At 34.1% G+C, this 12,852-nt stretch overlaps 1 protein-coding gene across 1 annotated transcript in view; it reads right to left on the reverse strand.

Moving 5' to 3' along the window:
* Positions 1-12,852, reverse strand: part of ARID1B (AT-rich interaction domain 1B) — a 449,938-nt gene that overhangs the window by 135,450 nt on the left and 301,636 nt on the right. Inside the window, exon 6 of the mRNA XM_070932635.1 lies at positions 2,908-3,151. Within this exon, the coding sequence (XP_070788736.1) occupies positions 2,908-3,151 (244 nt within the window). The remainder of the gene's footprint in view (positions 1-2,907; positions 3,152-12,852) is intronic.

Here is a 12,852-nt window from a genome sequence, read left to right on the forward strand (position 1 = left end):
CACACTGCTGTTTTTCCTTCACCCTAAAGATAGTACATATATTTAAAGTATTTTTTAAAAAATAAGTTACTTTTTAACTATACAGATAGTCCTTAAAACTGGTTGTTTAATTACCATTCAGAGATATAATGGCTTTGGAAAGGATGCTTTATCACCTGTAAAGCATTAGCAGACATTGTAAAATGTTGTGTGTGCATACACACACACACACACACACACACACACACACACACACACACAGCCACATGACATTTTGGGTATATGGGAACCAGCTCACATTTATAACTGGTTGCAGAATGGAATGGAATGGAATGGAATGGAATGAGAATAGAATAGAATAGAATAGAATAGAATAGAATAGAATAGAATCTTTGAATGTACACTAATCGGTATATATTAAAATGATTTTTTCATTGCATACAGCTCTCAAAGGGTCACCACCAGTTTCTGGTGATTTTTTGCTGGTTTCCGACAAAAATATCCATTTGTGAGTGGATTCAAACTTATCATCATGTGATTCATTTAACAAACTCATATGGTCATAAATTTGAGTCTGGTCTTACGGATGCCTTGACTTACAACCCTGTCCCAATTGCAGTTGTAAATTGAGGACTACTTATATAGCACTTAACTCAGTGATTCTTAAAGTGTTTGAATCAAATACCCTTTCCTCCCAGTTTCAAATAACATCCTTACTTCCACAAAAACAACGTTGTTTTACACAAGTATCAGAGGCAGTCCATAATTACAACCTCAAATCACAAACAAGCACTTAGAAATTGTTCCATCATCCCCAGATATTCCCATAGAACTACTAGTTTAAAATTCCCTTCTTTTACCCTAAAGTCAGAAAAAGATTGCTGCATCTATTTTCTGCAGTCCCATTTTCTGCTACTTTCTGGGCATTTGTTTGTTGTACTGTAGCGCTCTAGTTGTTGGCCTTGTCTCTACTATTAAAAACTTCTTAAATATTATAAATTATTGTTCACAGTAAGCATATAACGTGAACTTCTATCATATAAAAATATTTTTTTCATAATCATAGGGCTTCTATATAAAGAAAGGAACATGAATATGTCTCATGCAAGAGACAATGATTTGACATATACACAATTGCTAAGTAATTACTGTATACAATATCAGAGAAGAAAACCGCATTATATACATGACATTTTTACACAATTTGATAGTATACAGTATGCATTTCCTTTCAAAAGCTACTGGAAGACTGGAGAATCCAGAAAGAACCTCAGGGAACTAATGACTAAAACAAGCGGGACACCAGGAAACTCAGAAGAACAACTTTATCAAGGCACACATTTTTTTGTTATGTAAGAAAAAATAATAATAAAAAGGAACACATATAATTCCCTTTCTTTTTAAGGAAAAGAGAGGAACATATAAACGACAGGTAAAGACTTCAATAGATTCTCTTTTTTTAAAGTTTTATTTATACATTTTTAAAAATAGATTCTTTAATACAGACTGCTTAGCTGCCTTACACTGTACTTGAAACAGGGGGGAAGGTTATTTTAGGCAATTTGTACATGTCATAATTAGATTTTGGAAAAGAGCATTTCTGAGCTTTTGGAGCATCTGGTAAAACATAATACTAGTCCATTAGAAACTGAGAGCTTGCCACAGAACGTTGTGATCCCAGCTTCCTGCTTTTTAACATTTTTGCTTTGTTAGTAAACTGAGACTTTGGGCTCAGGAAGCAAGCCAAGCTAGCACTCACTAAATGTTCTGGCATCAGCATTGCATTTTGATGTAATGCCATGTCAGCTTTCACTCCTCAGTTATCATTTTATTAAAGAGAGAGAGAGAGAAAATCCTTCTAAATGACAAGCATTTCCTTTTGCTAATATTAATTAACAATATATTGGAAAAAAATGGAGTGATAAACATGGAGAAAACTGTATTGTATAAAGTTCTAAAGCTACTTTAAATAATTTCCTTATTTTATAATTTTTTAATGGGGAAATAACTAAATAAATAATGATAATGTATATAATGTGATTAATGTAATGCAATTTCATTCTCACAAACATGATCAAAGCAAAAAATAAATAAATAATAATACAATGAAGAAGGAAAGTGGTTAAACAACATATATGGGTAAACATAGCATTTAGAAATTCAGTTAGGGTTATTCTTTATTTTGTTTTAATTAGTTGTTAAATGTGTATGCCGCCCATCTCCTCTGTAAGGTGACTATGTTCTTTTAATACTTCTTTAGGTGTCAATTTCTTCTTGGTTGACAAAGGTATGAGATAAAGAATGCTTTTATACCAGTAAGCCATGGAAACAGAACACCTTAATTTTAACAACCTTTCATGAAAAAATACCCCCTCCTAAATCTTTGCATTGCTGACAGAGTATCAGCAATACCACCGTTCCTTGCTTTATAATGACTTGCCAGAGGGAAAAAAACGATTGGGAAAGTCAATCTATGTCATACAGAGAAACTTATGGCAAGACTAAATAGGAGATCAGAAGTTGACTGAGATCAGAAGAGAGAAACTGGCAGAGAGGCAGAAAGTGACAATCAAGATTAGCCCTCATGCATGTGTATTCAGAAGTAGGATCCATTCTGAATAAAATGAAACTTACTTCTTACAGTAAATGTGCAAAATATTGTAGTTTTATTTTTGAACACTTGCAAAACAAACGTTGGTGATCAATACTTTTGGAAAAAAAAAAAAGGGGGGGGGAGATATGAATTGAGGTTGTGTGTTTCCCTCCTGAACAAGTTTAAGTGTTCCATTCTATCCAAATGACTGAAAAATGTGACATACGCCTGGGATGGAGAAGTGAGAAGAGCATATAAAATATTGGTAAGAAACAAAACAGAGCACCACAGATTGCTGAATGTATTTAGGTATATATTTAAAGCCCACCATTTACCTGGAATACTTGCAGGAGAAATGGGACCAGACCTTGACTGATTGCTTCCAGCTGGTGAGCCCACGGGGGAAGGGGACGGGCCCCCAGGAATGCTGGAGAGATGTGGAGAGGCATGAGGGGAGAAAGGTGACTGTGCTGGGTTGCTCTGCTCCCCTTGACTGCTGGTAGAACCTGATGCACTAACGGCTGAACTCAATGTTGCTTCGGTTCCAGTAGGCAGGTCATCAATGGAGCCTGATAAATCCTGAGAAGAAAGAATGGGGGAAATCGATAAAAGAGTAGTAGCCACCAACACCCACCAAAAGGTATATGGAATATTGGAACATAGTTGAACAAATTCCAATTTGGGACTAATAACAAGCAATAAAAATGGAAATGAATTCCCTCTTTCTTATATAAAGATGCACAAAGTATACAACTTGTACATATATCAAACTTTTCCCAAGCATTAGTGCAATTAAAGGGACAATATAGAAACTGGATTAGGGAGGGATCTCTTCCACAACTCATTCATGTTTTGGTCTATGTATTTTCCCAAATTATGTTGACATTGTACAGGACTTCATTCAAGAGTATTATTTATGATCTCAGTATTTAATTCTGTGGCCTTATTAGATGAATATCATTTACTGATATTTGGGAGCTCTGCAGAGTTCGATATACGCTGGGCAACTCTATAAATATTGTAAACAAATAAATACATATATAAAATCTATTAAGCATAAATTTTAAAGAATTTAAAATATACTGCCAAACTACTTCCTGTTTACTTCCTGGTTTTTTTTTTTAAAAAAATATCCTATATATAAATGCATTTAGGATGCCCTGTGAATCCCTAGAGGCACCAAAATTGGAAAAAGTTTGGAATGTTCTGCCCTAATGCCTATTCAAGGCAGAAACACATTAATGCAAAGTTTGTTCTGATGCACTGCTTACACACCAGTGTAGAAAACACTCAACCACTTAAAGTGGCTCTTGGGCTCCAACGGTTATGTTTTTATTTAATTATTTTCCCAAGCACAATTTAACTTACTCAAGGAGATTTCAAACTGTTACAAATAATATAATACAATTAAATTTCATTTAGGCTCTTACAGATAGTATTATAGTTGCACTAGATATATGCAACCACAATGCCAATAAGCCACTGCTAACACAAAGGATATGAATGGACAGACCCGGACATGGTGAGGCTACAGCAGAAGCCAGTAAGAATCTTAAGCAGCTGTAGAAATTTGTCTTAACTTCAACAAACAGGTAGCATAAAGAAAAACACATCAATCAGATGAAGTGCCAGAATTCTGATTATTTCAGATCCCAGATCCTCTTACAGACCTATTATGATTTTCTAGAATGATTCTGCAATACAGTTGCTTTGATGATGTAGACAAAAAATGTTTAAGTCTGAGGAAGTGAATACCTCCTGTTAGAAATATCTTTCTTTTTTTGCATTGAAATGGAATCACTTTTCCATAAAGAATTTTTCCTTTTACTGTTGTCCTTGGCAGAAAATCATAGCAATTCTTTTTCTTTATGTGAATGCATTGTAAAGCAATCATACTTCTACCTCTTTACAAGTCTCTTAATTAATTGCTTCCTGAATTTAAGTCCAAGAACATATTTATTTCCCTTAGTATTTCTATATAGTGAGAGAATTCAACAATTTATTTTGATTTTTTTTCTTAACAGTATTTATCTGATCACTATTCTGATAAAATGGATAATTTATTTTCTTTTTTCTTTTTTTAATGAGCTGCCCACAATTGAATGCTGTGAATTGTGAATTCCTGGCTATGTGAGCAGGTATCACAGTGGTGCCAAGGTCTTCCAACAGCAAACATATTGCAAATGCTGCCTAACTAAAAAGCAGCAGGCAAACCTTTCTAAAAATGAACTCAACATCATCTACCTCTCACAATATCCAAGATTACAGAATCCACAAGATTCTGGAAAAAGGGAAGAAAGAGAAATTTTCAATTTTGGAATAAATGCAGTACAAATCTCTAATATCTTCCTGTAACTACTTATTCAGAACTATTACTATTTTCTCATTGCAACCTTACGTGATGCAAAGTATAATGAGAAAGAGAGCTGGGGATGTGCCTCTACTTTATCATTAAAAGTGCCTCTACTTTATCATAAAAAAAACCCTTAAGAAATAACACAAGAAATAACACACATAAGGAAGGCGAAGGCTTAACCAAAAAATAAAAATTGTGAAATATCTGATGTTTTATGGGAGATATGAAAAAACAAGTAACATAATGGAAATCTTCAATTGGGCACAGGTCAGAATTCCAAAAAATTCCCTTGTTTAATATTTTTTTCCAATCTGTTAAATTCAAAATAATAATTTGGTGGCATATTTGTAGATTAATGTAGAATTGTCTATTGACAATTAATTTTAGTTAATTGACACCAACATTTGAAAAGTGGTTAGAGATAATATATGTAGAAACATAGAAACATGGAAAACTGATGGCAGAGAAAGAGTTAGTAGTCCATCGAGTCTGCCCCAGTCAACATAAATCCCTATCAGGAGGAGAAAAAGGTCGATTCTGGGATGAATAAAATCAATACTGTTATGTATTTCTCCAGCCCAAAATCTGCATGTTAGATCATTTTTGTAAATAAAGATTATAAGCACATAATGGAGTTATATACGTCTGCATAACATGTAAAAAAAATCTTGACTTGAATTTATGGGATATAGGGTTCATCTATATCCCAAAAATTGGATAGAGCCTTGCCTGGGAACAGCCCATATTGTAATATCAATGGGTAAGATAACATCCGGTGAAACTCCTTTTTCTCTCATGTAAGGATCCCCCTGATAGGTGTTCTATCACTGGAGGTTTTTAAGAAGAGAGTGGATGACTATTTGCTGAAATGGTAGAGGATCACTTGCTTGAGCAGGAGATTGGACTAGAAAACCTCCAAGGTCCCTTCCAACTCTTATTTTGTTATTCTGTTAATCTTGGAATCTCTTGAACTGGGCAATCTATTTGTACCACACAAAGCTAACTTCTCTTCTCTTTTAAATGCATAGCAGACAGCACAGGAGCTAATCAGGGCACATTTTATGCAACTGACACCGTTAGTCCTCTCAGTGCTACAGTGTCTAGAGATTTTCCTTTCCCTGCATAATACAGCCACATTTACCAAATCTCTCTCTCCTTACCAACTATGCACAACAGTAATTATGGATCCCAACTGAGTTATCCAAGCTATATTCTCATCAATCACTGGAAAACAATAATAATTACTAAAGAAAACCGAGTAACCCATTTCCTTTATAATGATACTGTTGAAATATTTTTTCTTTCAAAGCTAAAACACATTTGTTTATTAATTACTGTTTCTGTGAATTATTATTTTTTACTCACAGAACTGTAAGTTAATCAAAATTGAACGAAATTTCTTACTGTTAGAACACACTAAATTTATTTACTTAGGGTATGGCATATGACACATGGATTTGCAAAATATATTAACATTTCACCTAGATTAATAAAACTTAATAAAACATGAGTGTTAAAAAGGTCTATATTCAAATACCAATGTCTAGGCCATCTAATCATTGAGTAACACAGTAAAAACAATGGCTAATAGAATTTTCATCAAAAAAAAAACTTTTTAAGTGTTCTACAAATGGATTCCTTGCCATTGCTGCCCCCTGGAAATCCAGAAACAATAGAAAATTAAGCATCACATTCAAAGTCACTCTTTCTAATGGAGTGCAATCCCACACACAATAGACTAACCATGACAGCATGCATACCAAATCACTATGACACTACAGTGACATTTGTGCAGTGATATCACCTAAATGCTGCCTCTAGTACTTATATCTCAAGTACTGAGGCGATTCTGCAAGTTACAGCACTATATCATGATATCAGTATATACTTTTCATCCCTTGAACCCTCTATGCTTCCCTCACCTTCCCCGTACAGATAACCATGATATAACTGTACCCCACAACATCTTATTTAAATTTAATTTCTTGTGCATTTAGACTATTATTAAAATATATGTGATTATTAAGAGAAATCAACTGCTTCCTGGACTTAGTTGATAAGCAGCAAAAGATTGGATGACATATTGATGGCACTTACTTCAGTGCTCTGCATAACTTTCCATTGTTTTCATATAGATGTTAAATAACATAGGGGACAAGAAATAGCCAAATAACATTTGTCTCTCACTGCTACTTTCTTGGCATGGTTTGATGGACAGCACCAGATCCATGACAAAACTGTGCTCCCAAAGGCTAAATTCATGGTTCAAGAAGAATACCAATAGTACTGAAAACCACCAAGAAGCCTAAAAAATTTAGTAGGGCTAAATGCCTGCATCCAGTTTCTATTGCAGATAATTCACTAAAACAACTAAATTGTTCTCAGTTACAATATGTTGTTTAACAGACAGAGTCACATAGGTCCTGATAAACATTATTTTCCTAATATGTCTGGTTTTGCTCGGCCGCCACATTTTTAATCACCTAAGTCAGAAAAGGCACATTTGAGACTGGTTATTAATTTCCCAAATCCTTTAGGTCAAGTAAAACTTCATTTAATAATAGCCTCCTTTAACTCTGAATGACCATACCAATAGCTATTCTAATGCTGACCAGGGAGTTCTCTGCTTTGAAAACACAGTTACACAGTTGTTTTATCATGACTGACTTAGGTTCCACGTATTCCACCCAACTGATCTAACAATGATTGATTCTGGATCCCTTCCATTATTACTATGCCTTACTAGAAATGAGGCATAATATTTCAGAAAATAAAAGAAATGCTTTGCCATGTTTATGATATGTACATAAACATTATCTTTTATGCATTTAGATAAAGTTTTGTTTAACAATAATATACTCTTTTAGTCACATTTCTTTTCTTTAAAAAAAGAATAGTTCTTTTCATATTATGTTACAATTCTGTATTATGAAAAGTAAAATACGCTAGGATCACTTCTATTTTGTTAAAAAAAAGAGACTGAATTATTTTCATCATAAAAATAACATCTGGTAAACTATATACAGGCAGAGATATCTGTTTTGTCCCTATTTTTTTTTAAAGCTCTATTTTCTAACCATAAAATCAAGATGGAAGAACTTAATCGAAGTAAATTCATTAGGAGATATTTTTATGCAACAGACTATATGACATTTAGATATTGAAGTAGAGCCTTGAATGAAGTCAAATGTCTATTAAATGTGGCAGCATAGCTAAAATAAACACTGACAACATAGAATACAATGGAATATGAAAACACCCCCTTCAAGATAGGTTCGCTTGTTTAAAATGAATACAGAAAAGAAAAGAAAAGAAAAGAAAGAAAAGAAGAGATGAAAGAAAAGAAATCATGCACCCCCCAAGGGATACATTCAGGGAAGTCATTCCCTTCAGAGAACAGCCAAGTCACTGATAACATTTTTTGAACTGCAGGTAACCCGTTTTGTAAGGCCAAGTAATGCTTCAAAATGTTATTACATATGCATCATAGTGAAGGATAAAATGATCTGCAGTTCGGGGATCAAGAAAATACCCAAGAGTCTGCTGTAATGCAACAATTTATCTTTGGCTCACTCCGTGAACTATGTGAATGAAAGAGGAGTGGAGAGTAAAAGTGAAAGAGGGGTTTACTTACCCCTCCCTGCAAATCAGATCAAATTACGACTTTTCATTTTACTAATCCCCTCGGAAGTGAAGTGTGTGACAAATCTCAGGCATTCCCTCAAGTGTGTGCCTTCAAGGGATTTCCTCACAAATCTGACAAAGCTCATTCATAAAATCAAAAGGGCTCCACATGATGTAATTCTGTTTAAGGAATTACATTTTGTCCCTCCCCCTCAAAGAAAAAAAAAACAAATGGGGGGAGGAGAGGGAGGAAGAAGAAACATAAGTAGAGCTTTCAAATGCTTTGTGTGTATTTTTTGCATTACTCCTACAGAATCTTTCCCTTACCCCCAATTCACCTTTCTTGATTTCCTTAAACAAAACAAAACTAAGTAGTATTTCTTTGTCATGCTGCATAGAACTACAAGGATATCTTGAAAGATTATTTAGCTTCTCCATCCTCAAATTCTACACATGCAAATCTAAGCATCAGTCCCATGGAATTTCTAAATAGACCCATTCCATAAACATTTTAGCAGACAATTACATTTTTCTAAATTATCTACCAAATTACCAAGATTTAACATGCTAGTTATTCCAATCAAATATACAGTGGTCAATACAACTGTGGTTTGCTACCTCAAACAGATATAGAAGGTATTTCTGGGAGAATCGTATATGTCTGTTAATATGATATATACAGCCATCCAGCTACATGGCAAGAAACCATTAGAAATATGACTGTCTATCACAGAAGCAGAAGTTAATTATTAGGCACACCTGCATCACACATGACCTATATGGAGGATTTCCATAATCATCCTAGAAAGATATTTCTGTGTTGGAAATTTCATCCTGGGTAAAAATGTACTAAGTAGTTGAATGCAGAATTCTGGAAATAACAGAAAAAAACATGTAACAATCAGCACTTTTAAAAAGCTTTTTTAACCTTAGCAATCCTGCCATGCTCTTGTTTATTTATTTATTCAATTCATATACTTGCCTATCTCACATATGTGACCCACAACATTGAAAAGAACAATTTTGCTTAAGGCTCTGTACCATTTGAATTTAAAAAACACAGAAAGAGAGGGTACGTAATTTATGCATGTACAAGCATATGCATCTTTATAAGCACAATTTTCTAAACCAATGATATAGTTATTTGCCATAAACATATTTGAATATACCCAGTTGTAAAGTTACTGCTCAGATAGATGTTAATAAAATAAGAGTTCCATAATAGATTACACAGAGATCTTGTTAAGAAAAAGAAAGAAAGAAAAGCCCTGTAACTGATACTTCTCTAGAGAATAATTTAGTCAGCAGGGCACCAACTTTGTCCTTTCAGAATGACAGTCAGATCTACAACACTTGTAAAGAAGAAAAAAATGTACTGCATCTTAAAAGACATCTTTTCATCCTAACAAAGTTCTCATTTATCTTTTTAACTGTTTATTTTTGGAAGGTTGGCAAGTTTGGTCACTGTATAGAAAGGAAGTCCCCACGCAGATTCCGAAGGCCTGCTGGAGCAGGCATTTCATTAATCTCAAAAGCTGGGGTTGTCATATCCCTGGAAATAAAAATAGGTAACAATAACATCAATGCTTCTCCCCACTTAGATTTGTTTCATACATATGGTACGTTATTTTCTTATTATGATGGTAAGAATTTTGTTCGCAAAAAAGGAAAAAAGTATTTTGCTGCAATACTTTCCAGTTAACAGATTTATTCCAATATTAAGTCAACCAATGGATTATATTAGCTACTACATCTTGGTCAGTTCTTACACTGTTTACAGATTAAAGCTTGACTGCAAGGAAGCCATCTTTGCTCAGGATTTACATTTCCTAGAGTGATATTTATGGTTACCTCCTCTCCAATGCTTCCATCTATACATAGCATTTCTTGTATTCATGTGACAAGGGTAAAAAGAAGATCATGTTGAGCTTAATTTTTTAATGGCATGCTTTCTTGGTAACACATTTTATCAGACTTCCAACAGGGGATCACTCCTGAAATAATTCACAATTGTAGCACAGTCAACAAAGAAACAGGATGGCAGTAAACTACCTACAAAGAAGTAGGAAATCCAAAGCAACTCACCAATGAATTGGAGAAGGGAAGGGATACAGCGGTAGATAAATCAGAATGCTCAAAGAACATTGCTAAAATACTCCTTGAGTATATTTCACTGGTGATAACTTATTTTTAATGAAGCTAGGTAAATACAGCATTATTATATTGTATACTGTATATTATTATATTATATAGTACTTTAAGAAAATACACACACACACACAGACAATAAATCAGTTCACATTAAGCATACAGGAAGCACTTCAATGCTAAATGCCGTAGTTTTGTTTAAGAAAACATTCCACTGTACATCATTGAAAGGAAAACATAACACCCACCAGACATGAGAGATAAGACTGTAGCTATAATTAGGTAGGTAGCATTTGGTCACTAGTTGTTGAATATCAATTTGTATTCAGACATTCATAATAGTTATTAGCTTCACAGTATAAAAATACCACAGCTAGGCAATAAATCAAAGTGGGTTTATTAAATTTAAAAATAACATGCTGTGTTCCAAACTTATTACTAAAGCCATTCAGAATTCATACTCTATCCTGGAGTATGATTTCTGTCTGTTGGTTTTTCCATTATATCTACCTATCTGTCTGTCTATCTGTCTATCATCTATCTAGTCAATTCAAAAAAGGCATACATTCTGGTGACTGAAAAATTTCAGGTAGTGTTCCCTAGGAAGTGTTCCCTTAACTTTGCAGTTAAGTAGTCAAGTGTTCTCTAATCAATTGCTAAAAATGCAGGAGAATATAGACAAAATGACAATATGACTGAATAATATCACCTTATATTGTTCCTGCTTTGGAGCACAATCTTACATCAAAACTTTGCCTATCTACATAATCCTGATAAAAAAGCTTCCAAACAATGGAAGTTCTGTGTTAAATTCATAGTCTTCAACATTTGGTGGCAATTATCCATATTATGGACCTTCCATTTGTGTATTCTCTCCATGTAAATATACAAAACAGCTAGTATTTAATGCACATTGATCAGTCAATTCTTTTCTACCTCTGTGCTGGGTCACTTAGACAGGAAGTAATTACTTCAAATTATTAGTTGAATGGTTTGGAAGATAATGAAAAACAGAGTGATTAAATAAACTTCATTATTTTTTCCAGTTGACATGGCTGGCACTTCTACCAAGCCCTAGTCTCTCTATGGAACGGTGAAATGGCTCTCAAATGTCCTTTTGAGCATTGTATTCTCATCAGAGAATAAAAGGAAACAAAAGAAAGATTATGATGTAAATGCATAAAGCACCAATCACATGGTCACACAGCACATATAACTTGGGCATGGGGTGGGGTGGGGAGAGTTATGCAAGTTCTAAAACTGAGTTAATTGAACTGGGTAATATTCCCATAAACAGTTAAATTGAGCCCCAAATAAGAATTTCTGAAGATAAATCAACTCTACTATATTATGTGGACTAGTTCATGTGTGTAATCCAGTTGAAATCATAGAAAGGATTTGACCTCCTTAAGGCATTCTTTGTAAAGTTCTCCCACTTCTGCACTGACACAGAGATCATAAATAGGATACCTTATTCTTTGCTTTCATTTTGTACCTGTTTGCACTTTTAAACATCTAGAATGAGGTGTAAACAAAAAAAATTGGGATAGGAAATGACAAGCTTATGGATGAAGTAAAATGATGGTTGTTGGCAGAACAAATCATCCAAGATGAAGTGAAGCTGGTGTCCAAAATCAACAGACTGAGCCACAGAATATAACTAAACATAGGAGTACACATTGTAGTAAAGAGAGAACAACAACTTCACCACATTACATCTTTAGAACAGTAGTTTTTCACATGGTCAAGGAAATATTTGATTTATTTTGAAATATTTTATTTGAAATATTTTGATTTGTGTGCTGTCCCAATTGTAAGACTTTGAGATGGAGCAAGCTGTTTCCTAAAAATAGTGCAGCCATGGAGCAAGTAAGTTTGCTGGGTTTTTGTCTCTTAGCCATATTGGGTGTGGCAATCCGTAGCATGCTGTCTGCAACTTGAACGTATAAGATTGGCAGATTCTATTTGGAGAAAATATTCCTGAAGGTGGATCAGGATCTCAGCATAAAAAAGTTTCATAGGTAATAATGAGCCAATTTGGTCTGGTGGTTAAGGCCACAGGCTAGAGACTCAGTGTTCTAGTTCACGCTTTAGGTATAAAAGAGATATATAACTTTACCAAATCTTTTACCTATCAGCAAATGGCTTGCTA

The sequence above is a fragment of the Pituophis catenifer genome, unplaced genomic scaffold (genome assembly GCF_029215685.1).
Source record: "Pituophis catenifer annectens isolate HBS135680 unplaced genomic scaffold, rPitCat1.0.hap2 SCAF_1, whole genome shotgun sequence".
In the NCBI taxonomy this organism is placed as follows: Eukaryota; Metazoa; Chordata; class Lepidosauria; order Squamata; family Colubridae; genus Pituophis; species Pituophis catenifer.